This window comes from Polypterus senegalus, chromosome 10 (genome assembly GCF_016835505.1).
Source record: "Polypterus senegalus isolate Bchr_013 chromosome 10, ASM1683550v1, whole genome shotgun sequence".
Classification (NCBI taxonomy): Eukaryota; Metazoa; Chordata; class Cladistia; order Polypteriformes; family Polypteridae; genus Polypterus; species Polypterus senegalus.
Genome location: NC_053163.1, coordinates 148409574 through 148436287, shown reverse-complemented (window position 1 = coordinate 148436287; position 26714 = coordinate 148409574). Strand labels below are relative to the sequence as shown.

General features: G+C 40.2%; 1 protein-coding gene across 4 annotated transcripts in view; it reads right to left on the bottom strand.

Moving 5' to 3' along the window:
* The window catches only part of ctns (cystinosin, lysosomal cystine transporter), a 50819-nt gene extending 31061 nt beyond the window's left edge, over window positions 1-19758 (bottom strand). For 2 of the 4 annotated variants that reach the window (XR_005635393.1, XM_039767035.1), the window contains exons 1-5: window positions 19690-19758; window positions 18367-18497; window positions 12707-12785; window positions 12171-12255; window positions 2837-2940 (exon numbers count right to left, since the gene is read on the bottom strand). Coding sequence is in view for 2 of the 4 variants with exons in the window: in XM_039767035.1 (XP_039622969.1) it covers window positions 2837-2940; window positions 12171-12255; window positions 12707-12785; window positions 18367-18427 (329 nt within the window). In the remaining 2 variants the exon portion in view is untranslated. The other 2 variants (XM_039767036.1, XM_039767037.1) reach the window with 2 other exon arrangements.
* Window positions 19759-26714: the final 6956 nt, after the last annotated feature.

Sequence of the window (26714 nt, the reverse complement as noted above, 5' to 3'; positions counted from 1 at the left end):
TAATTATTACACCGGCTGTTACAGACTGAAATCAAATGTATGTTTTTATTCTAAAATTGTAAGACTAAGAACAGTTTGCTTCTCAAAACGGAGTGGTGCAGGATCGAACTCGCAACCTTTTGATTCCCAGTCGCCGGCTGATTCGATTGCGCTACGGAGGCAGTCATAATAAACGGGTGTCAATGTCGCATGTTAAGGTGGCTTTTTGTTTCTCCAGTATATTTTTGAATAAAAGCGCAACTGCTGTGTTAGATTTGTAGCTTTTGTGAAAGTATTTGTGTGATACTTCAGGCTTCATACATTATATAGTTTATGCCTACATTTTGTCATCTACTAGTAGAATATAAAAAACGTTTCTGTTTTAACAATGTGTTTACACAGATTACTGTAGAAATAGGACATGAAATGCGTGTGTTCCAAACAACGATCTATTATTTCCACTCTAAAACTCCACTTCACTCCCAGAAAATCAATCAAGGCATGAGCTGGGAGAAGTTTGTGCACATTCTAAGTCGGTGGGGGGATGGAATAGCCGGCTGATTTGCAGCCTGATTTTTATCAGCACATTTAGATGACAAAAGACGCTGGTGGAGAGCTGTGAACGATTTTAAGAAGCGATTTAAGGTGGGACGGATTTACGAGTTTTTTCGTAGGCTCTGGTAATTCTAGTGGTAAGCAGGCCCTTATGTCAGCTCCTATTTTGCAAGCAGCTGATTTTTCTTTGCCTTTCATTCTCCAGACGGATACTTCGGACACAGGTGTTGGTGCCGTACTGAGCCAGAGCGTTGATGGAGTAGAATACCCTGTAATGTAACTGGAGCCGGAAACTGTTGGACCGGAAGACGAGGTATGCGGCAGTGGAGCTGGAAGCTTTGGCGATAAAATGGTCAATTATTCAGCTGATGTACTACCTCCTGGGATGCGAGTTCACCCTGGTGACCGACCATTCACCATTACAATGGATAGCGTTATACAGGGATTCGAATCCACGAGTCACAAGGTGGTTTTTAGACCTACAGCCTTACAAGTTTTCAGTTATTTATCATCGTGATGTACTGCAGGCCATTGCTGATATCCTTTCCCGAAGCCACAACCTCACGACCAGGTACATCCAACCCGATTTGTTCTGGGCTGGGGGTGCGTGTCACATGTGTGACTAGGAGTGAGCCGAGTGGACCAAGGGACCAAGTGGAGGTAATTACTTGCCAGGCCAGGGGGTGGCGGGGTGCAATAAACCTACCTCTGCTATCTTTACAGGCCAAAAATGGGAAAACCTGCCTGATGTAATGACACTTCCAGTTCCGGCCCCTAGACTGAAGTCACTTCCGGTCCCGGCCCCTAGACTGAAGTCACTTCCGGTTCCGGCCCCTAGACATCATTTCCGCCTTAGAAAGCTGCCATCTTTCCACCACTAGTCAGTTCAGTGGAGAACTCAAAATAGTGCATACGAGTGCTGTGTCAAAACCCTTTTGCAGCCAGGGACAATATATGGGTGGCTGCCCCAAACCTTCTTAAGTAAGTGTGTCAAGGCTATTCACTTTACAATATATACATATTTACAGGGGGTTGGTTACTACCTGGGCAGCACGGTGGCACAGTGGTAGCGCTGCTGTCTCTCAGTTAGGACACCCGGGTTTGCTTCCCGGGTCCTCCCTGCGTGGAGTTTGCATGTTCTCCCCGTGTCTGCGTTTCCTCCCACAGTCCAAAGACATGCCGGTTAGGTGGATTGACGATTCTAAATTGGCCCTAGTGTGTGCTTGGTGTGTGGGTGTGTTTGTGTGCGTCCTGCGGTGGGTTGGCACCCTGCATGGGATTGGTTCCTGCCTTGCGCCCTGTGTTGGCTGGGATTGGCTCCAGCAGACCCCCGTGACCCTGTGTTCGGATTCAGCGGGTTGGAAACTGGTTGGTTGGTTACTACCTTATGCCCATGCTGCCAGGATAGGTTCCAGCCCCTGTAACCGTGAAATTAAATTTAGCAGGTTGAAGAAGAATGAATGGAGTTTTAATATGCACATACTGTTTATTAAGAAAGTATTTTTACTCCTTCAATGTTTTCAGATTTTATTATGTTGCAGGCTTGTGCTAACATCATTTAAATTAATTGTTTCCCTCATTAAGCAGCACTTGATACCCCAGAATGACAAGATTTTAGAAATATTTGCCAACTTATTAAAAAAAAAATAGTAATAATAATCTCACATTGACACAAGTATTCATACGTTTTACTCAGTACTTAGTTGACGCACCTCTGTCAGTGATTACCACCTGGAATCTTCTTGGATATGACGTGAAAGGCTTTACACACCTGGACTTGCAGATATTTGCCATTTTGTCAGGTTGGCTAGAGATCAGTGGCGGACAGAGATGTTCAATTAGGTTCAAGTTTGGGCTCTGGCTGAGCAACTCAAGGACATTTCCAGAGTCGTCCCTTAAGCCACTCCTATGTTGTCTGTGCTTTGTGCTTTGTGCTTAGGGTTACTGTCCTGTTGGAAGGTGGACTTTCAGCCAAATTTGAATTCCAGAGCCCTCTGGAGCAGGTTCTCATTACGGATATTTGTGTTAAATCTAAAGTTGGTTGCTGTCTTGTGGGACACATTCTATAGCTGCCTGTACCAGATAAACAATATGTATTTTCATTATTACATAAAACATGGCCAGTTTTACCATGTGAAATCTGATGCTCCTATAATCCAAGTAACAATTATATTGTAAAATTTAAAACAAAAAAGGCTTCCTGCCATGTTTCAAGAGCTGTGTGTGCCAGATAACCCTGTGCTAGTAGTATGCCTATTTTCTGACACAATAAAAACAAAACGTAGAACACAGCCTTGCATACCTGGACACATTGGTGTTATTGCAGTCAAGATATGTAGTGACTTGACCAATATCTACAGCCAAAACTTCAAAGTCAACAGAAACTGCTTTGGGTAGCAGTGTCACCTGTAATAAGAGAACAATGAATTAGGTGTTTGTTGTTTGGGACTTGAAGTAGGAAAAGTGGAAGCCAAGCTAGAAATCACATAGCTGTCAAGTTATTTTGGCAAGATCAGTTTTTCTAAATGGTTTAATATTATGCGTGACATGTACAGTATCGTGAACTGGGCTTCAGAGTGACTGTTATTTTGAGAGAGAAAAAAAGCCAATTCAATAAGTAAATAAAAGCAATGGCTAATAGCAGGAGAGAACATCCAGTGAAGGGAACCTCAATGTTACCTGTTGGAGTTACAGTTTACCACTAACAGCAGCACAGCAGTAGACATTTTAGAGAACAAATATTAAATACCAAAAAGCATGGTCAGACTGAATCTAAAAAAGGTCCAGATTTATTCTATAATCTTCTTTCATTATAAACCACACTGTACAGAAGTCTTACTATTTATCAATAATTTTAAATTCTCTCCTCGCTGTAATTTAGTTATGAACATATTTACAGTTGTGCTTGAAAGTTTGTGAACCCTTTAGAATTTTCTATATTTCTGCATAAATTTGACCTAAAACATTATCAGATTTTCACTCAAGTCCTAAAAGTAGATCAAGATAAACCAGTTAAACAAATAAGACAAAAATATTACACTTGGTCATTTATTTATTGAGGAAAATGATCGAATATTACATATTTGTGAGTGGCAAAAGTATATGAACCTCACGGATTATCAGTTAGTGTGAAGGTGAAATTCGAGTCCGGTGGGATGCCAATCAGCTGTGAGTGGGCACCCTGTGTTATTTAAAGAACAGGATCTATCAGTCTGCTCTTCACAACACATGTTTGTGGAAGTGTATCAGGGCACGAACAAAGGAGATTTCTGAGGACCTCACAAAAGGAGTTGTTGAAGCTCATCAGGCTGGAAAAGGTTACAAAACCATCTCTAAAGAGTTTGGACTCCACCAATCCACAGTCAGACAGACTGTGTACAAATGGAGGAAATTCAAGACCATTGTGACCCTCCCCAGGAGTGGTCGACCAACAAAGATCACTCCAAGAGCAGGGCGTGTAATAGCCGGCAAGGTCACAAAGGACCACAGGGTAGCTTCTAAGCAACTGAAGGCCTCTCTCACATTGGCTAATGTTCATGTTCATGTGTCCACCATCAGGAGAACCCCGAACAACAATGGTGTGCATGGCAGGGTTGCAAGGAGAAAGCCACTGCTCTCCAAAAAAAAACATTGCTGCTCATCTGCAGTTTGCTAAAGATCACGTTGCCAAAACAGAAGGCTATTGGAAGAATGTTTTGTGGATGGATGAGACCAAAATAGAACTTTTTGGTTTAAATAAAAAGCGTTATGTTTGGAGAAAGGAAAACACTGCATTCCAGAATAAGAACCTTATCCCATCTGTGAAACATGGTGGTGATAGTATCATGGCTTGGGCCTGTTTTGCTGCATCCGGGCCAGGACAGCTTGCCTTCATTGATGGAACAATGAATTCTGAATTATATCAGAGAATTCTAAAGGAAAATGTCAGGACATCTGTCCATGAACTGAATCTCAGGAGAAGGTGGGTCATGCAGCAAGACAACGACCCTAAGCACACAAGTCGTTCTATCAAAGAATGGTTAAAGAAGAATAAAGTTAATGTTTTGGAATGGCCAAGTCAAAGTCCTGACCTTAATCCAATCGAAATGTTGTGGAAGGACCTGAAGCGAGCAGTTCATGTGAGGAAACCCACCAACATCTCAGAGTTGAAGCTCTTCTGTACGGAGGAATGGGCTGAAATTCCTCCATCCAGTGTGCCGGACTGATCAAAAGTAACCGGAAACCTTTAGTTGCAGTTATTGGGGGGTCACACCAGATACTGAAAGCAAAGGTTCACATGCTTTTGCCACTCACAAATATGTAATATTCGATCATTTTCCTTAATAAATAAATGACCAAGTATAATATTTTTGTCTCATTTGTTTATCTGGCTTCTCTTTATCTACTTTTAGGACTTGAGTGAAAATCTGATGATGTTTTAGGTCATATTTATGCAGAAATATAGAAAATTCTAAAGGGTTCACAAACTTTCAAGTACAACTGTATAGCCCTCACTGACTCATCACTAATTCTTCCACTTTCCATATACTGGGAAACTGAAATTCGCATGCTCATTCCTTGCAGTGTACTTACAAAAGTTAGGTATGCTTCATGTCCTATTGCAACACACAACGGGTAGAAACGGGTGTACCCCCTAAACTATATATAACACAGAAAAATGTGACTTTGAAGTTTGTTTTTTTTTTTAACCATAAATGCCTAATTTGATGTTCTCATGTATTTAATGTCCCATTGTTGTTCTTTGAGATCACTGGCTACAATGACGTAGTCAATATGGAATCATACAGATATGGACAAACGTTTTATTACTTTTACAGCTCATTAACGTGTTGTATGCCTCCTGAAAAGTGATTAAATGAAAAGAAACTGTCCCATGTCTCCCTGCATGCCTTTGATATGCCCTTGGGTAAAGCAAAGCAAGTGTGAAAAGTATTGCATATTCTACAAATATATTTTAAAATGGCCTGGACACATTTTTGGTAGCCCTAGAAAAGATCATAAATAATTGGACCCGAGTAATTTTTTAAAACTAGCTGTTTTCTTCAATTACTATCACACATGTTTCAAATTGTGCAATCAGTCATTCAGCGGATTTAAATGGAGACAAGTAGCCACTCTATTGTGTCCCTCACACTGACAAGCATGTTAAAGACAAAGGCTAGAAGACCATCATCTCCAAGCAGCTTGATGTTCTTGTGACAACAGTTATTATTAAGACATTTAAGGTTCATGGGACTGTAGCCAACCTCCCTGGACACGGCTGCAAGAGGAAAATCAACCCCAAAATTGGCTGAAAAAGAATGAGAATCGGAAACAAAATGCCAAGGATGACTACCAAAGAGATACCAGCTGAATCCAAGGTCAAGGTCCATCAGTGTCTAATTAACACCATCAGTCGCTTATTGAGTGACATTACGCTCAATGGAAGAAGACCCAGGAGGACTACACTCTTGACAGCCAGGCTGGAATTTGCTAAAATGCATATTGACAAGACACAATGCTTCTGAGCGAATGTCCTTTAGACAGAGGAGACAAAACTGGGTTTTGTACAAGTCACATCAGCTCCATCTCCACAGATGAAAAAATGAAGCATACGTTATGTGAAACATGGAAGAGCCTTGGTTATGTTTTGGGGTTGATTTGCTGTGTCTGGCACAGAGTGCCTTGAATATGCACAGGCAAATATAAAATTTCATGAATTATCAAGACATTCTGGAGCAAATCGTACTGCCCAGTATCAATAAGTTCTGTCTTAGTCTCGAGTCATGGATCTTCCAACAGGCTAATGAGCCAAAACAGATGGCTAAAAGCACCCAAGAATGGCAAAGAACTCAACACTGGACTGTTCTGAAGTGACCTGCTAGGAGCCCTGATTTGAATCCTATTGAACATCTATGGAAAGAATTGAAACATGCAGTCTGGAGAAGACCCCTTCAAACTGGACAGGAGCAGAAATCTCATTGCTAACTACAGGAGTCACTTTTTGGCAGCAATTGCCTCTAAAGGTTGTGCAACAAAATATCAGGTTAAGGATAAAGGTCCTATCATTTTTATCTGTGTCATTTTCATTTGTTTTATCATTTGAAATATTCTGTGCCATCATATTTTGTTAAATATGGAATAAAAATGATGGGTGCCAATTACATTTTTTCAGTTTCAAGTTATTTCAGAGGCAATTGTGGGTTCTTATTTTTTCGTGGAGGTGGTACCAACAAATTTGTCCATGTCTGGAACTGGCAGTCAATAGTATCAAATTTTAGTGCCAAGATCTAGGAACGTGACAGGCAGTCTCTTCTTCAGTATTGCTTAATCATCAGTATTATTTGCTTGAATTTTCAGCTTGTGTCATTGGCAAGCTATTTGGATTTCTATTTGCATGTTTAGTACAAGCCATTCTTTTAAACAAATAGCACATTGATCTGCTCATGCGGATCACTCCCTGAAGAGGGGTGTGCAATGAGCAGAGGAGACTCTAATAATAACAGCAGCACAACTGGATAGTTAGCACTGTAGCCACCAGATCAGTCGCTGGTTGTGTTGACCTTGCACACCCACCCCCTCACATGTTCACATGGGTATTTCTCTGGATACTCCTTTTTACTTTCTCGTATATGAAGTACAAGGAAAGTATTGTAATCTTCCAAATATTTGATTTCGAGATTTTGATGAAGCTCGATGTTTTAGACCTCCCTGAGTCCGAAAATACCATTTTTGGAATTATGTCTGTGCGAGTATGTGTAAACATGATAAACTGAATACGCTTGCACTTAGATCAACTAAATTTTGCATACAATGTATTAGGTACAAAACATAGATTTCTATCAACTTTTGGGCTATTTCCACTAACCCGGAACTGGTACTTTTTTATTCATGCAGCCGCACAGTCCGATTTATTCAACTTTACTTTTATAATAATTGTTCAATATATTAATTTGTTGTTGATGGTCCTTTAATGTAGGTAATATAAAAATGTAATCATTGTCTTGTGGTTTACTCCTCAAATATCCATCCCCATATCCTGAGTATATGAGAAAGTCTAGGGGAGACCACTCCCCATTTTTCCAGTTACATCCCACAGATGAGCAGGTTATGTCAAATAGCTTCTCTAAATTAGCATGACATGAGTGGGTAATGGGTATTTGTAAGAATATGCCTTCCAGTGACCTGGCACCATAACCATAGTCAGGAATGATTCCTGCCATGCATTCAATAACATAGGCAAAGGCTTCAGCCACCTGTGAATCTCAATGGATGAGTGGGTATGGAAAAATGAATGGAAGGATCATTTTCAGCATTTTAAGTTTACACAATGCACTTAACAGGCTGATTAACTAATTTAGTGACACTGTGCATTAAATACCTAGTTACTTACTTGAGGCCAGTTGAGTTTGTTTATGAGTGTCCCTAAATGCATATAAATGCTTGACATGCTTCATATAAAAGGTTTCATCTGGTTAAGGTTCATGCGCAAGTTTAATGTCGCATGTACAGATTCTTAAGTCACGATAGATAGATAGATAGATAGATAGATAGATAGATAGATAGATAGATAGATAGATAGATAGATAGATAGATAGATAGATAGATAGATAGATAGATAGATAGATAGATAGATAGATAGATAGATAGATAGATAGATAGATAGATAGATAGATAGATAGATAGATAGACTTTATTAATCCCAAGGGGAAATTCACATACTCCAGCAGCAGCATAAGATAAAAAACAATATTAAAGAGTGATAAAAATGCAGGTATGCAGGTATAACAGACAATGCAGTATATTGCCACTCGTCTGTTTAATTCAAGTCAAATATAAAAGTGATTAGCAGTGTAATTATTTACATGTGAGCTATTTAGAACAAGAACTAGAATTACAGGCAAAGAGCAAGGTAAGGTAAAGTAAAAAGTATATTCGGCATAAATGCCCCTTTCCCAAATTGATGATCGGGAAATTAATCATCGATTATTACCCGCCAATGCACCACACAGCCAGGGTGTCAATGCTGTGTTAGCTGTGCTTTATAATATTATGCACATTGTCTGTGACATAAATGGGATGTGCGCTTGCTGTTTACCTTCGATCCTTGTCTCAAATACAGGGGTTGGTAGCACTCCATCCCAGAATCTAAATGAATGGTATGTGCTGTCGCCGTCACATAATCACCAGCAGCACGAGGACTGCTCGCATCTGCAGGTAGAGGAATACCTTCTGCCTTCTCAAGATGTAAGAGCACAATAGCCTTCGGCTCTTCCTACAAATTGTGCAAGATAATGTTTGCCACATATGGGCAGTACAGCACTTTAATTTACCTGCCCCTAAAAGTGTTTAATGTCTTTATTAAGAAGGAATGATGACAAAGTCAAAGGCCAATTTGGTCCAAGTGTTGTAACATGTATAAAAAATATTAAACTGTCACACTAAATTGGCAGGCAGTGTGGCATAGTAGTTAAGGTGCTTGACTTCAAACACTGAGGCTGTGGGTTCAAATCCCATTAATGACACTTTGTGATCGTGAGGTGATCACTTCACCCGTTTGTGCTCCAAATGAGGAAAAAAAAAAATAATGTATTGCATCACAAATGTGGCAATAACCTTGAATAAAAGCATCAACCAAATAAGTAAAATGTCTTAAGTGTAGTGGTTAAAAAGTATCATTCAAAACTTCATTGAATCTTCTTCTTTCGGCTGCTCCCGTTAGGGTTTGCCACAGTTGATCATTTTTTTTCATATCATAACTTCATGGAATATTTCATGTAAATGATGAGAGTAACACGCACACAAGTTTTCATATGGCATCATGTTGTAGTATACTTTGAATAGAATTAGCCAAAATGCAAATAACAAAAACTAATTACAAAACAATATTAAATAGCTTTGCAAAATTTCAAATGCATGGCAGATCAAGAATGAGGTGCAAGTATGCATGTCTGTTAAAAGAGCAAAGCTTGTAGCTAAAATTACTAATAATCGGATCTACAAAAATACCATACAAGACTAGCTATATATGATCTGTTTCTCTGCTTCTTTTTATCAAAACCTAAATGCTGAATAAAATAGAATAACTTTAACAAAGTAAACTGTAGTGAGACGTCAAGCAAAATTATACCTTTTAATTGGCTAACTAAAAAGATTACAAAAGGCAAGCTTTTGTGGCAACTCAGGCCCCTTCTTCAGGCAAGATGTGAATGTGGTTTAAAATCGAGACAAGAGTTTTATGGCCAGATATGAGGATTGTTTGCATCCCTCGGACTGACCCAGACAACCTGACCACAGATCCACATTGTATGGAAAAACTCATCAGGAACATAAAAAGACGATGTTGGACAGTTATCTTATCTAAAGATCTTTACTATACATTGTTCTCCACTCTTGCTAAATGAATCTTAGACATCTTAGATGTAAAAAATTAACAGACCTCTCCAGGCTAAGTTTTTCCAATGCTGCCTCAGTCCTGGGGCCTCATGTATAAATGGTGCATATGCACAGAAATGTTGCGTAAGAACATTTCCACGTTCAAATCGCGATGTATAAAACCTAAACTTGCCATAAAGCCACACACATTTCCACGGTACTTCATACCCTGTCGTACGCAAGTTCTGCGCTCGGTTTTGCAGACTGGCGGCACCCAGCTTCAAAGCAGTGCTACTGTTCCTGTGTGGTTACCCTTTCTTTTTTAGATCAACATCCCTGACGCGGCTTTATAAATATACTGAAATTAACCGCATATTGTTTATTAGTTTAATGCATCTGATTGTAATTAACCAGTAACAATATAATGGTCCACGGAATGGCCAAACTGTTCTAAATACAATAGCTGCTTTAGCGTTGTTACTCTCACTGCACCTTCTTCTTTCAGCTGCTCCCGTTAGGAGTTGCCACAGCGGATCATCTTTTTCCATATTACTCTCACTGAAACACTCAGAGTATTTTTATCACTGCATCTGAGTGGGGAATCACAGACCTACAGCAGCTGAGAAAGAGAATTATCAGGTATACAGCACCAAGCACACGCTGCCTCAGCCATGCTGTCTATTGAACTGCTTTCACACGGCAAACGTTTCAAAGCCTTTCCTGTATGGACCTCGCGGTTCAGAAAGAGTTTCATCCCAAAAACTATAAACGCACTCCATCAAGTGCTCCTTGTAGAACTGTTTGTACTTATAAGTACAGTTACCTCACTGTAAACTTGCACTACAGTTACAATATTGCACAACATGAGCCACTTTATAAAGCGCGTATTTACATTTGATGACGATATCATTTTTAAGATGAAATGCAGCAAAATATGTTTATTATATTATACAGGTAAAACTTTAACTTCATTTAAATAATCCATATTCTGGATGTATCTACATATCTACATATACATACATACAAATACATCCACATATATATATATATATATATACACACACACACATACACATATATACACACACACACACACACATATATATATACAGTCTTTGGGGTGCGAGCAACTGTTGCTGGGGGTGCCAGAATCCATGAAGGAAGAAAAATTAAAAACATTATTTGTACAAAATCTTAATTTATCCATTCCTAAATAATTAAATGGGCAGGCTATTTCGTATCAGCGCAATACGCTGCTTGTTAAAACGGATGACTCCCGCTCTTATGTGCAAGTCTGCGTGGATATTATGAACTATCGTTTCTGTTCAAGTTCTATTTAAATTTTAAATAGAAGGAATTTTTATTTAGTCGACAGAATATTATTCCAGGATAAATCAACTCAAACCTTAAATAACTTATAATATTTTGCTCTCTTTCATATGACACTCAGACGGTGGGCTACGACTCGCCTTTTCACGGCGACTTTGATATGTGACAACTTTTTTATTTCGGCACTGTGCGACTTTGTGAACTTGAGCTTTCGAGGTTCTCCGACACTCTCTGTCACTCGATCAACTTCCTTTTATTGTTTATACCACCGTTTAAACCAACAAATGGTACGTTTTTCCTTGCCTCCACTTGGTATTCGCTGAAATTCTTATATTTTTCCCATGCTTTTCCCATTGTCTTTCACAGAAGGCTGATCTTAATGGCTATTTATATTGATTTACATATTCAAAGAGGCGTAATTCTGAAAGGAGTTGGGGTGGGACAGCAGGCGCGTGCACGAGCGTTACTTTTTACGCTGATCGGGATTTATGTAGTGGAAGAATGTGGAAGTTTGCGTACACACAGATTCCTGCATCTGGATTTTTCTGTGCGTACGCACATTCTCGCTTTTGTGCTTACACCAAGTTATAGTGTGAGTTCTACGCACGACATTATACACGAGGCCCCAGGTGTCTATACAAACACAGGGAACGCCAGTTCCTGTATTACGTCTTGCCTGAGGAAGAGGCCGAAGTTGCCTTGAAAGCCTGCATATTGTAATCTTTCTAGTTAGCCAATAAAAGGTGTCAATTTGCTTTACTTCTTACTACATTCATAATGGCGAACACAGTACAACATCCTAGTACTACAAAGTAAACTGCAAATTGTTTAAGAATATATATGACCCTTGTTTCTTCGTTTACATTACAATATTGGAAAGCAAAATATAAGGAATGCTCTACGACAGGCAGGTACCATTTCAAGGAAAATATTTTTCTGCTTTAAACACCTACCTGAGCAGGCAGTATCACAATGCTGGTGGTCTTTGAAGAAAAGGTGACATTTAATGTGATCACTGTTGTCACACTGACTGGTACACTGTGGGAGCATTGGAAAGACAAACAATAAAGCAAGGTCAGAAAAGAAGAAAGAGTTACACACAGAATATATTTTAAATAATCAGAGATATGAATGATTAACAGTCCAAAGTGGCCTACAAACAATGGAAAACTTCCAATTATTTTAAATACAAAAGTTGCATTTCTGTGTAAGATTTTGTATTCTGTAAAGTTCATCAAACCTCTAGCTTGACATTGATTTATTACATAGCAGAAGACAACTGATAAAGTAGTTTCTCTCTGCCTTTCTATGTGACTCCAAAATGAGTGTAAAAATTGATCATCCTTAATCTGTAATTTACCAGCGCCACTCCCAGACACCATGCAACCAGTGGCCATCTACAGATATTAAAATGCAAGAAAGACAGAATATACTCATGAATGCAAGTATTCAAGACTCAGAAGGCCAGTACTTTATTATCTTTGCTTACCTTGGCTGGATAGTTATATTATGTGAACTACCATTTTGTAAGGTTGTAACAGCAGGAGCCAAAAGAGTGACACTTGCTTCTAAAACAAATAAATACAAAAGAAAAATGATGAATGAAGTAAAAAAAAAAAAAAAAATTTGCAACTGAACAATATTTTCATCCTGCCAAAGTTTTAAAAAGATAATTTTCTAAGCCTCTTTATTCCAGTTAGGAGTTGCACGGTTGCTGGTAACCTATAGTATGGAAACAAGGCAGTCTCATACTGACTACTGCTTGATTACACCTAATGTACGTTCTTTGAATATCTTACATGGTGTTAGTGATATGATCATTACGTTCATGTGTACTGGGTACTGCAAAATTCTTAACATGCATGTACTAAGCAACATGTAGCACATTGCCACTCTCCGATGTCATGATTAGTGATATAACTACCTTACCTTGAAACTTTGCTCTCAAGACCTCACAACAAAATTTCTCACAGAATTATACATCTGCCTAATCTTAAAATTACTTAGCCACCTTGACAGTGAATTTCATAAGGCCTTTCTCTGCTAACTATACTCTTTATACTACTGATAATAGTCTGGGTGAGATATGTAAAATAGATGCTCATTGTGCAGTGTGCACGTGGTAATAAGCTTGAACCCTAGATGGAGCACCAGCCGATTGCAGGGCACAGGCACTTATATACCAACATTAACACCGGGCCAATTTAGAGTCACCAAACAACTTAATCTGCACGGCTTAGGCATATGGAAGGAAAACTATGTGCAGATGGCCCTCCGCATCCACAGGGGTTTGGTTCCAGGATCCCCTGTGGATACGGAAATCTGCAGATGCGCAAGTCCCTTATCTCTCTATATATATAAAACTAGCAAAATACCCGCGCTTCGCAGCTGAGAAGTAGTGTGTTAAAGAAGTTATGAAAAAGAAAAGGAAACATTCTGAAAATAACGTAACATGATTGTCAATGTAATTGTTTTGTCACTGTTGTGAGTGATGAGTGTTGCTATCATATATATATATATATATACATACATACACTCTTTGGGGTGCGAGCAACTGTTGCTGGCAGAATCCATCATGGAAGAAAAATGAAAACCATTATTTGTACAAAATCTTAATTTATTTATCCATTCCTAAATAATTAAAATGTGGTTTATCTATTTGGGAGTATGTAGATTGGAGTGTACATATATATATATATATATATATATATATATATATATATCCGCGCTTCACAGCGGAGACGTAGTGTGTTAAAGAAGTTATGAAAAAGAAAAGGGAACATTTTACAAATAACGTAACATGAGTGTCAACATACAGTAATTGTTTTGTGAGTGTTAGGAGTGTTGCTGTCATCAAGGATTTGATTATCATTATTTCTTTCGATCAGGTTCATATTTGTAGGATGTGTTCAAGTTACATTCCGCGTTTGTCAATCGTTATAAAGATAACAGGTTTCATTCATCGATTCGTTTCTTACTGCATCAATAAACAGCTCGTCTTCCTCTTTATCTGAGACGTGACACACTGCATGCACGGGTTTTTTTTTATAAACACTTTGTTCCTTTAGCTGGACGTTGACTTTTTCCACCGTGTGCTTTGTTTCCGCAGTAGCTGCACTTATGAATATGCTTGTATGTATCACACGCTTCATATTTTTTTGCTGCCTTCTCAATTGTGTAATTCGGTTTTTGTTCAGCACTCTTTGGAACTGTTGCTTTTTGTCTGTGCACTGCGTCAGTTCACGTGAGCCGCTCGGTGTACATGCATCGAAGGTTTCCAGCTGTTTTCTTGTGCCATCTCGTGCGATGTCCACGGCTGTATTTAATGTTATTTAAAGTTTCTCTCGCAGTTTCGCCGAGTTTGTGCCAAACACCACCCTGACCATCTCATCTTCCTCTGCATAAGCACAGTCCTTCACCCGTGAATATTTAGCGGCAGTGTTTCTATTGGATTGCCGCTGACGGACGGCCTTATATGGGCAGGCACTAAATTATGTGGGAGGCGTAACTCCGCCTCCCATGGGCATCGAGCAGAAGTCTATTATAGTATATGGACGAAAAAATAGGTTCCAGTTATGACTATTACGTGTAGAATTTCGAAATGAAACCTCCCCAACTTTTGTAAGTAAGCTGTAAGAAATAAGCCTGCCAAATTTCAGCCTTCTACCTACACGGGAAGTTGGAGAATTAGTGATGAGTGAGTGAGTGAGGGCTTTGCCTTTTATTAGTATAGATCCAATGTCTGTCTGTCTGTGCATCCACTTTTCATGAGAGAACTACTTAACGGATTTAGATTGGGTTTTTTTGTTTTCTGTGTTATGACAGATGAGTTTGAAAATTCATCAGTGTTTTTCAATGGGCGATTTTGAAATTTCAAAAATGTAAACCATGTGCCTAATGGCGATATTTCTAAAAAAAAAAAAAAAAAAGGCAACTGTGCAGACAAATTTCTTTGAACAATTAGTGTGCCAAATTCCAACAAACTTGGTCCACTAAAAGCCAAATGTTGTTTATATAGACAAACATGACAACCACAGTAGGTGCTTTCCACATTATAAGCCAACTGCACCATAAAAAGTATATTTTATAGTATATATGAACAGATCTTAAATATTTTGCATATCCAGTATTCTTGAGCTAGGACTGCATTTGCTTTATATTTCATATCTCTGTCCTCTTATATAATACGCTTCCGTGGCTGTTCAGTTTGTCTGTCCAGGATTTTAAATCACCTGTAGCTTGCAAACCATTTGAACTACTGACCTGAAATTTGGTACACATATACTACATGACCTCTACTATCCACTTTTGGGGTGATGATTGACCTCCAAGGTTATTCCTCCTTTTATATTTATTTTATGTTATTGTAGAATCAACTCTTGGCAGTGACCAGCAGGGTGGCCATGTGGTGCATGTGTACGGGTGCCATTCTCATCCCTACCACCTTCGCCGTCACTTCCCCTACCTCTTCATATCTTAAATCATTCTTGAAGCAGACTGAAGTGCCAGCTCAAGTGAAAAATTAAAGAAAACGTACTTAGTAATTGCAAAACAAACACTGACTTAATCAGTTTTAAAGCAAAAAGATGCCGACGAAAGAAGAGAAGCGGGCTGCTAGGGTGGAGTAAACAAGAGCTGCTCAGGAAGCAGCAATCGCATCAACCTCTGAGCAAACAAATGCTAAACGTACAGAGAAAGAGGATGAAAGCTATGAATGCTCAAGTCAAGTGTATTCACTGCATGTTGTTGTGCAGTGCATCGTTACTGGTATATATATTTAAAACCCAATGTCTGTCTGTCTGCTTTTCACTTGAGATCTACTTAACGGATATAGATTTTTTTTTCTATGTTTGAAAATTCCGGTTCATCACGCTAAGTATCATAGTTCACTTGCTAGAATGATTTATTTGCGTTAATCCGAAACAGAGGCTACAGGCCGAGGGTTGGGGAAAGTGCGACATCAGTGTCCCCGAGGGTAATCGGGCTCGCAGGTTCCTCATTGTTGAGGACCTGAGTGGCTAGACCAGGCCAAGGGGATACCTACAAAAAACCTGGCTGTAGCAGAAAGAGGCTCATTTCCAGAGGGTTGGACTGGACCGCGTGTCTGCCTGGGGGGTTGCCAACCAGGATGCCAAGCTGTTTCACCATGTGATGCGTGTGGTAACGCGCTGTACCAGTGCAGGCTCTCCAACCTGTGCACACACCTGTGTGTGTTTGTGTATGCATGTGCAGGTTTGTGCAATACAGAGAGTCCTCGAGTTACAACGTCTTGACATACAACGTTTCAGATTTACAACACTCACTCCCATAAAAACTTAAAAAAATTGAGATGTGAGAAGTAATAAAGGTAAGGATTTTTTTCATTTTTTTTTTTTTTTTTTCACACCCTAGTTATACAGTGGAACTTCGGTTTGCGAGTAACTTGGTTTCCGGGTGTTTTGCAAGACGAGCTAATTTTTTTAATAAATTTTGACTTGATAAATGAGCGATATCTTGCAATACGAGTAGTATGGATACATTTTGTCTGCTGAGCGTCATGTGATCACAATTGAGCTGATGGTTCGTCTCTCTCGCGCACGCGTGCATATATATATATATATATATATCTCTCTCTATCTCTCTCGGGCAATCGTCTCTTATTCTCCGTCTGCATATACGCGATCTTTTTGGATACGCTTATACGGCGAACTGCTACAGCGATTGGAGCCTGCGGTTGCTTTGGGACGCTCTTCCGCGTGTCGTCCCGTTGGGTGGAATCCCACAAGAGTTTAGAAACTCACTCACACCAGCCATGATTCTTTTTAAACGTAAAGTGCAGGTTAATTTGTTTTATGTATTTTTAACTTATATTTTGTATTAATCATTTTTATATGAATAGTTTTGGGTTGTGGAACGAATCATCTAAGTTTCCATTATTTCTTACGGGGAAATTCAATTTGATATACGAGTGCTTTGGACTGCGAGCGCGTTTCTGGAACGAATTATGCTCGCAAACCGAGGTTCCACTGTACTTGTATTGCCAATTTTTATTTCTGTTTCATATAAACTTTTCTCTGTGGTGGGCTGGCGCCCTGCCCGGGGTTTGTTTGCTGCCTTGCACCCTGTGTTGGCTGTTATTGGCTCCAGCAGACCCCCCGTGACCTTGTAGTTAGGATATAGCGGGTTGGATAATGGATGGATAAACTTTTCTTTCTTCACCTTGTAGAGCACACTGAGCAACACCATTTGTATGAAAATGTGCTTTTGAAATAAATAAATATTGTTGCGGTTTTTGTTTGGAGCATCTGATTAGGATGCCTCCCTTAAGAGGTGTTTCACACATGTCCAACCAGGAGAAGACCTCAGGATTGACTCAGGACACACTGGAGAGGTTAGATCTTTCAGCTGGTCTAGGAACGCCTCAGTATCCCCCCTGGGGGAGTTCAAAGACTTGGCAGGGAAAAGGGACACCTGGGCATCTTTGCTCAGACTGCTGCCTCCATGACCCAGACAAGCAGCAGAAAACAGATGGATGGAATAGATAACTTGTAATTATTATTATTTCTTTTTACACCTTTCCACTGTCTAATCCAGGCAATGTCAGGTAACTCAGCTAGTACTGAAAAAAATTAAATCAACAATTTACTTTTATTAAGCACATTACTACTTTTTCTGTATTAGCATGTAATGCTGCGGTGGGCTGGCGCCCTGCCCGGGGTTTGTTTCCTGCCTTGTGCCCTGTGTTGGCTCCAGGAGACCCCTGTGGCCCTGTAGTTAGGATATAGCAGGTTGGATAATGGATGGATGGATAGCCTGTAATTGTTGCATACTGTGCATTTTTTCTTGATCTTTTCCTGCCAACAACACTTCCTATGCTGAACTGATGCGTTTTATTCTTATTTAAAGAGCTGCGAGATAGAAACACATAAGTGAGACCAACTACAGCAGCATCGGCTTGTATACCAAGTTGCTTTGTAATTAGCCGAGCTTAAAAAAAACAAAAAACAGCACCAAACCTAACGTTGTAAACTAGCACAATATACTTGTTTTTAAAATGGCACTGGCATGCAGTGCTAATAAGATGAGGTTTGTATTACCTTGCTTAGTTAACATAGCCCAGTGGTTAACTGGTGGAATGTGTAATTAGAATTCGCAGAAGCTCTCTCTCACCTTCAACAGCAAATAATGCGCAGAAGAAGCTGAAAAGTGTCAACATCTGGCACGGTGTCATCTTCCTGAAAACACCAGTTTGTAACTGCTAAAAACAAAGTGGAAACATGCCTCCTTCAGCAAATGATTATCTAAAAGAAGAAAAGATGAAAAAAAAACCTGATGAATATGCACACAAAAATACAGAAGTGAATGTTTTACCTCAGACAAGTAAAAATGAAACAGATCCAAATCGACAAGCAGACATGGTATATAAATAAAGAAGTACGATTTGACAGGTAAATTGCCTGTCAGCTGGAAACAAATTGTCAAGTGGGGCAGGGTGAAGAGGCATGGTGCCATAAGCTACTCAAATGCCACTCTTGGCATGAGACCAGACATTAAAACAACTAAACATATTCAGACTTGTACTGTAGGCCAGTCAGCTAAATAAAAACGAAAAAAACACCCGAGTCAGCAGCACTGCAAAAAAAAAAAAAAAAAATCACAAAGACCTTAGGACAAACCGCCCTGGACAGGAATTTAAAAATAAAGTATATAATGCGTATGTTGGCACACTTTTTTTTTGGACCTTTTTCATTTGATATACAGTACTTTGTTAATTCCTGAGCGGTCTGAGTGCAGAGACAGCCATAGTACAGCAACCCAGGAGTAATTTTCAAGTTAAGCGACTTGATCAACTGCCCAACGGAACAGGATCCCTTCTGGCTGTAACATGATTTGAACCGGCAACCTCTCCTATACCAAAACAGATCCTTAACCACAGTGTCACCATACATATCATGACTTGTGTGAAATAATGGTTCTCCGTTTGTTTGGCTCAGTTTAGTGTTTCTTTATTAAATAAATGTCATTTGGAGTAACTTGCCATTGCATTTGTCAAATCTTTGCCCAGTTACAGCAAAATCATCATCATCTCCTGAGCCTATCCCGTAAGCCCAGGAGCGGATACTAGTCCATCGCAGACTCTTCTTACTCACCCACACGCAAATTCTTATTAAAACAGACGAGGGATTACGTCGTCACAGAGAGATCATACAAACTCCACGCGCACAATTTACAGGTGAAAGATTCGAACTCCGAGCATCGGGTGTATGCAGCAGCAGCGGAAACCGTAGCGCTGCATGCCGCACTCAATTATTAAAAACCGAGGTTAAAACGAGTTACTGTAGAATTCCCGTTAGCTGAAACATTTGCCTAACTAGTTAAAGCATCGTTGTAACAAATACTAACAGGTAAATTAATGACGGCGAATAAAAATAAGATATTCATCAATGAAAAAAATACAAATTTATAAACAGATGTACAAATCACAACGCTTACGTGCTTGCAGTTTTACAATATACTTCCACTTTTTAACCTGCTTCCTGGTTAGTGACTGAAGGCATTCACGTGATACAAATCATCCGCTGCTCCGTGGGCGGGATTAGGGCTGGTGGCCACGCCTCAATAGCAGTAGTAACCAATAGAAACACAAAAGAGGACCTCGGAATAATTGACGTTTGATTGAGCCAGGCTCATGCTGCAGTTGTAGTACCTGAGTTGACAAGTTCGTTATTGGACTTTCACGGTCATTAGATGACCACGAGGTTAAGTGCGTTCCGCGAAAACGTATCATTAGAAGGAGGCGCTGTTTCAGCTTTCTTATATTCATAAAAGAAGACTCGTCTAATATGTGCTACGATTTTTAAATTGCTTTTGTATATTTTACCGAAATTCTAATATCACAGATCTGAGTAAAGTCTGTTACATTAAAAGGATTATGCATTTTGTATGAGAACAGTAATATTTCCGTTGAATCTGCCAAAGTTATGAGCTGATCTTAAACATTACGAGTTCATGGAAGAAATTTAGTTGTCTTAGCAGTAAATTGTCATAAGGCAGGAGCCAGTCCGGGATGTGTCGCCACTCGCCAGTCCATATTGTGTTAAAACTACTTTCTGAACACCTGTTCATTTCCGGATTGGCTCCAGCAGACCCCCATGACCCTGTAGTTAGGATATAGCGGGTTGGATAATGAATGGATGGATGTTTATTTCCAAAGACTTTCTATTTCTTTAGTAGCAATCACTCTGCCACCAGGGTCCCAATTAAAGGAACAGAGGATGCTGGAGACACCGCACAGTGGTTAGGATTTACTATCCATTTGATACACAGGTATACGCTGAAAAAAATATTTCCAATGCTTCATGTGTTTCTTTATATTTTTGGGTACTGAATTAAAAAACGAAAAACATTTTTCCCATCATGTAACATTTTTTTCCACAAAAGACACTTTTTAGCTGTCAGTTATAGGTTTTTGCTTTCGCACTATAGTTAAAAATAAGTATTCTATTTTAGTGATAATGTGTTTGAATTTATTATTCTGTAACATTAAAATGTATTTACAGTTTTGTAAATCTTTATATGAGAAGTTAGTGGATTATTATTACTATCTTATTACTTTTGTTAATACTATCTATTCATAATTACTATCTATTCTCTTACGCATTATTTATTATTATTATTTATTTATCTAGTTTTTTAAGTATCTCTTGCTTGTCCGTTGATTATGTATATGTTGCTCCAAGGTCAAAAGTTATTTCATACTTCTATATGCTACAACAGGCGGCACAGTGACGCAGTGGGTAGCGCTGCTGCCTCACAGTTAAGAGACCTGGGTTCACTCCCCAGGTCCTCTCTGCGTGGGTTTCGTCCCAAGTGTGTGTGTGGGCTGGCGCCCTGCCCTGGGGTTTGTTTTCTGCCTTGCGCCCTGTGCTGGCTGGGATTGGCTCCAGCAGACCCCCCATGACCCTGTAGTTAGGATATAGCGGGTTGGATAATGGATGGATGGATATACTACAACAGCTCATTCCTGACCACCCAGGTCCTTGCATATGTCTCTGCAGCCCAAAGCCTCCACTAGAGCTCCAACTGGGAAGAACTGACTCTATTAAGATGGAAAAAAAAAGTGTGCATTTTTAGTGTATGGCTAGGTTGAAATGCTGGTGCATGTATGGGTTCTGCTTAAGCACAATTCTGTTGATTTGTAGCACGTCTTGGATTCAGCACACTTCAATGCTGGATCATATATTGGTTTCACTTCAAGACAAACTCTACTGGACCTCGGGCGCGTATATTGGATTTAGGAAAACTGAAGCCACACGTACAGTATATACATCTGGAGACAGCCATGAGTGAATTTTGCTTAAAATTGGGTGGAAACAACTAGATGGCTCACTGAGTTTCACATTTCTAAACCAGTCCAACGCTTCATGAAGGCGGCGCTCAAAGCAGGGGCGGTGATTTTGAACTGCCAAGGTCGTTAACCTGCTCCGATATAAACTGTAAGCTTCTGTTTCAGAGGTTACATTTCTGTTACTGCAAATAATTATGCATCTTGGTACTTAACATTAAGGTTCTGTTTGAGGACTCACGATATTTGATGTTAGACACGTTTGTTGCTGAAGTGTTTGAAGTCCCTTGTTTGTGTCTTTTAAATAAAACATACCAGGGCTGGATTAACCATTAAGCAAAATAAGCCTGTGCTTAGGACATAAAGGGAATTGGGCGCCACAGAAATTTTCCATCACCACTTACCATGGATCATATGGTGTAAAACTGTAAATAATGCAGCTGGACCAGGTACCACAAAAAGTGGCTTCCATGTTAAATGAAAAAAAAAATTACTTATGGGACATATATATCCCATAATAACAATAATAATAATAGAGGTAGGCTAGATGCCTTATCTCTACTAAGTATGGAAGCAGATGTGTTACATAACTTTAGTTTTGAGGATCCAAAAGACATGCAGGTTAGGTGCATTTGTGATCCTAAATTGTCCCTAGTGTGTGCTTGGTGTGTGGGTGTGTGCCCTGCAGTGGGCTGGCGCCCTGCCCGGGATTTGTTCCTGCCTTACGCCCTGTGTTGGCTGGGGATTGGCTCCAGCAGACCCCTGTGACCCTGTGTTACGATATAGCAGGTTGGACAAAGACTGTCTGACTGACAAACATTTTCAATACTTTTCTTGAAAGTCCTTTCCAGTCAATGGCTGCCTGAAGTCTGAACCCCGGCCATCTCCACGTGCTGGGTTTCCACCCCAGTGATACTTTGCCAGGCCTTTACTGCTACTGTCTTCACAAGTGAAATGCATAGCCACTTGGGTTGAGGTCAGTTGATTGACTTGGCCATTGAAGAATATTCCACTACTTTGTGTTGTAAAGCACTTGGTTTGCTGTCCCAGTGTGTTTCTGTCAGTTCTGCAGCATTTGTCTGAATCTGAGCAGACAGTAGACTTCTGTCAGCAGTCACATCATCAATAAACACCGGTGACCAACTTCCATTAGCAGTCACGTATGATCGGACCATAACACGGCCACCGCCATGTTTCACAGATGATGTGGTAGGCTACAGATCACGAGCCGTTCCTTCTCTTCTCCATACTCTACTCTATCCATCATTATGGTACATGTTGATCTTAATTCATTTGTCCAAAGAAAACTATTCCAAAATATCACTGTTTTCTTTTCAAGTCTAATCTGTGCTTCCTATGCTTGAGGTTTACCAGTGGTTTGCATCTTGTAGTAAACCCTCTGTCTTTGCTTTCATGAAGTCTTCTCTTGATTGTAGACTTTGCCAATGACAGGCCTACCTCCCAGTGAGTGGTCTTGGTTTGACTAAATTTTGTTAAAGGGGGTTATACGTCGTTAAGGAAAGAATTCTGTAATCATCCAGCACAGTTGTCTTCCGTGGTTGTCCAGACCTCCTAGAGTTGCTGAGCTCACCGGTGTGTTCCTTCTCTTTAAGAATGTACCAGATGGTTGATGTGACCAGTCCTGGTGTTTCTTCTGTCTCTCTGATGGGTATGTTTGGTTTCCTCAGCCTAATGATGGCCTGTTTTTATTTGCATGGACAGCTCTTTGGACCTCATATTGACAGTTCACAGTGACAGCCTCCATATGCAAATTCCACAGTCGGAATCAACTCCAGACCTTCTATGTGCTTAATAGATAATGAAATAATGTGGGGCCTGTGCCCCCCTGGCTATGGAACAGCTTGTCAGTCAAATGTCCAAAATGAGCCTCTGAAAATGACGGGACCATGTATAAAATGGCTGTCATTCCTAAATGATTCATATGATATTTCTGTTTAACCCTTTGAATTAATGCTGAAAGACTACACTTCAATCATGGAATGATTTCTTCATTTAAAATCCATTGTGGTGGCATACAGAGCCAAAATTATGAAAATGGTGTCACTGTGCACATACAATCATATGATAAAGTTTGGGAACACCTCTTAATTGTTTGGATTTTTGTTTATCATTGGCTGAGCTTTCAAAGTAGCAACTTCCTTTTAAAATATGACAGGCCTTATGGAAACAGTAGTATGTCAGCAGTGACATTAAGTTTATTGGATTAACAGAAAATATGCAATATGCATCATAACAAAATTAGACAGGTGCATAAATCTGGGTACCACAACAGAGATATGACATCAAGTTGAGCCTCCTTTTGCTAATCTAACAACCTCTAGACGCTGTCCTCCTATAGCCTTTGATGAGTGTCTGGATTCTGGATGGAGGTATTGTTGACCATTCTTCATACAAAATCTCTCCAGTTCAGTTCAATTTGATGGCTGCCGAGCATGAACAGCCTGCTTCAAATCATCCCATAGATTTTCGATGATATTCAAGTCAGGGGACTGTGATGGCCATTCCAGAACATTGTACTTCTCCGTCTGTGTGAATGCCTTTGTAGATTTCGAACTGTGTTTTGGGTCATTGTCTTGTTGGAATATCCAACCCCTGAGTGACTTCAACTTTGTGACTGATGCTTGAACATTATCCTGAAGAATTTGTTGATATTGGGTTGAAATCATCTGACCCTCGACTTTAACAAGGGCCCCAGTCCCTGAACTAGCCACACAGCCCCAGAGCATGATGGGACCTCCACCAAATTTGACAGTAGGTAGCAGGTGTTTTTCTTGCAATGCGATGTTCTTCTTCTGCCATGCAAAGTGCTTTTTGTTATGACCAAATAACTCATTTTTGTCTCATCAGTCCAAAGCACTTTGTTCCAAAATGACTCTGGCTTGTCTAAATGAGCATTGGCATACAACAAGCGACTCTGTTTGTGGCGTGAGTGCAGAAAGGGCTTCTTTCTCATCAACCTACCATACAGATGTTCTTTGTGCAAATTGTGCTGAATTGTAGATCGATGTACAGATACACCATCTGCAGCGAGATGTTCTTGCAGGTCTTTGGAGGTGATCTGTGGCTTGTCTGTAACCATTCTCACAATCCTACACATATGCCGCTCCTGTATTTTTCTTGGCCTGCCAGACCTGCTGAGTTTAACAGCAACTATGCCTGTGGCCTTCCATTTCCTGATTCCATTCCTTACATTTGAAACTGACAGTTTAAACCTCTCAGATAGTTTTTTGTAGCCTTCTCCTAAACCAGGAGACTCAACAATCTTTGTTTTCAGATCTTTTGAGAGTTGCTTTGAGGATCCCATGCTGTCTGTCGTTCTTCAGAGGAGAGTCAAAGGGAAGCACAACTTGCAACTGACCACCTTAAATACCTTTTACCACTCATGATTGGACACTCCTGTCTATGAAGTTCAAGGCTTAACCAGCTCATCCAACCAATTTGATGTTGCAAGTAATCAGCATTGATCAGTGACAGGCGTTCAAATCAGCAAAATTACAAGGGGACCAACATTTTTGCACAGCCAGTTTTTCACATTTGATTTAATTTCATACAACTAAATACTGATTCACTAAAAATCTTTGTTCGGAAAACACCCGAGTACTCCTATGTTCCTATGAAATGAAAGACACATTTCATAGGAACTAGGAAATGAAAGACTGTTATCTTTTTTGTTGAAAGTAGAGTCAATTATTATGCAGGCTGATATCTTATATATAAACGTCTGTGCATGGAAGTGTGTGTGTTTGTCTGTCCAGCCCGCAAGTGCTAATCTAAGCATGAAGCTCAAAGAGCTAACAAGGCAGTCCCAAGTTAATGAGTCAGAAGAAGAAAGAAGTACAAGGCTACACCATGAAGCAGAAAGAAAGCGACTCCGGACGCCAAAGTGAAACTGCCGAGGAAAGACAAACGAGAGAGAAACTCACTTAGCCGCTGATAGATAAGGAGGGCGAGCACATCCGCAAAACGAAATCGCCGACTCTGCATTTCAATTATTTTTCTATATATATATATAGTCACAAAACGACACAAAGACAGATAAAGGTTTGAGCCAGCCACCCATATAATTTGGTATCCTGGCTGCAAAAGTCGTTTTTTTAAAGCAACTAGCACTGAAGTGCATACAATGGAGTCCAAAACCAGACTGGGGGAGAAGGGAAAAGGGTATGCTTTTAAAGGGGAAGACAGGAAGTGAGGTCATAAGGATCGGGCACCTGTTCATTATTCATTGGATCAGGCATCAGGGGGGCCGGAGCTGGTAAGGTCTGTTTCCATTGGTTCGGTCCCAGAAGTGATGTCAAGAGAGCCAGGTGGAGCCTCCCGGGTTTGGTCTACAGGGAAGTGAGAAAGAGAGTTAGTGCACTCTGCCACATCCCGGCATGCCTCAGAACTGCCTTCACTCGAGCCCTTTAGCTGCCTCCCATGCACGCGTGCGTGACAATATATATATATATGAAAAAATGATGTGGCTGGCAGGTGAGCCCATTTTGCAAATTTCAATGCAGCAACTCCAAATTGTACTCAGTAGTTTGTATGGCCCCCTACGTGCTTGTATGCATTCCTGACAATGCTGGGGAGGGCATTCTCCTAATAAGATGACAGATGGTGTTCTGGGGGATCTCCCCCCAGATCTGGACCAGGGCATCACTGAACTCCTGGACAGTGTGAGGTGCAACTTGGTGGCGTTGGGTAAACCCAAACATAATGTCCCAGAGGTGTTCTATTGGATTTTGGTCAGGCCAGTGAGTGTAGGGGCCAGTCAGTGGTATCAATTCCTTCATCCTTCAAGAACTGCCTCCATACTCTCACTACATGAGGCTGGCATTGCCGTGCACCAGGAGGAACCCAATACCCAATGTGCCAGCACAGAGTCTGACAAAGCGTCCAAAGATTTTATCCCGATACCAAAATTGCAGTCAAGGTGCCTTTGTCTATCCTGTAGAGGTCTGTGCGTCACTCCATGAATATGCCTCCCCAGATATACCTTCACTGACCCACCACCAAACCGGTCATGCTAAACGATGTTACAGACAGCATAACGTTCTCCACGGCTTCTCCAGACCTTTTCACGTCTGTTACATGTGTTCAGAGTGAACCTGCTGTCATCTGTGAAAAGCACAGGGCGCCAGTGGTGGACCTGCCAATTCTGGTATTC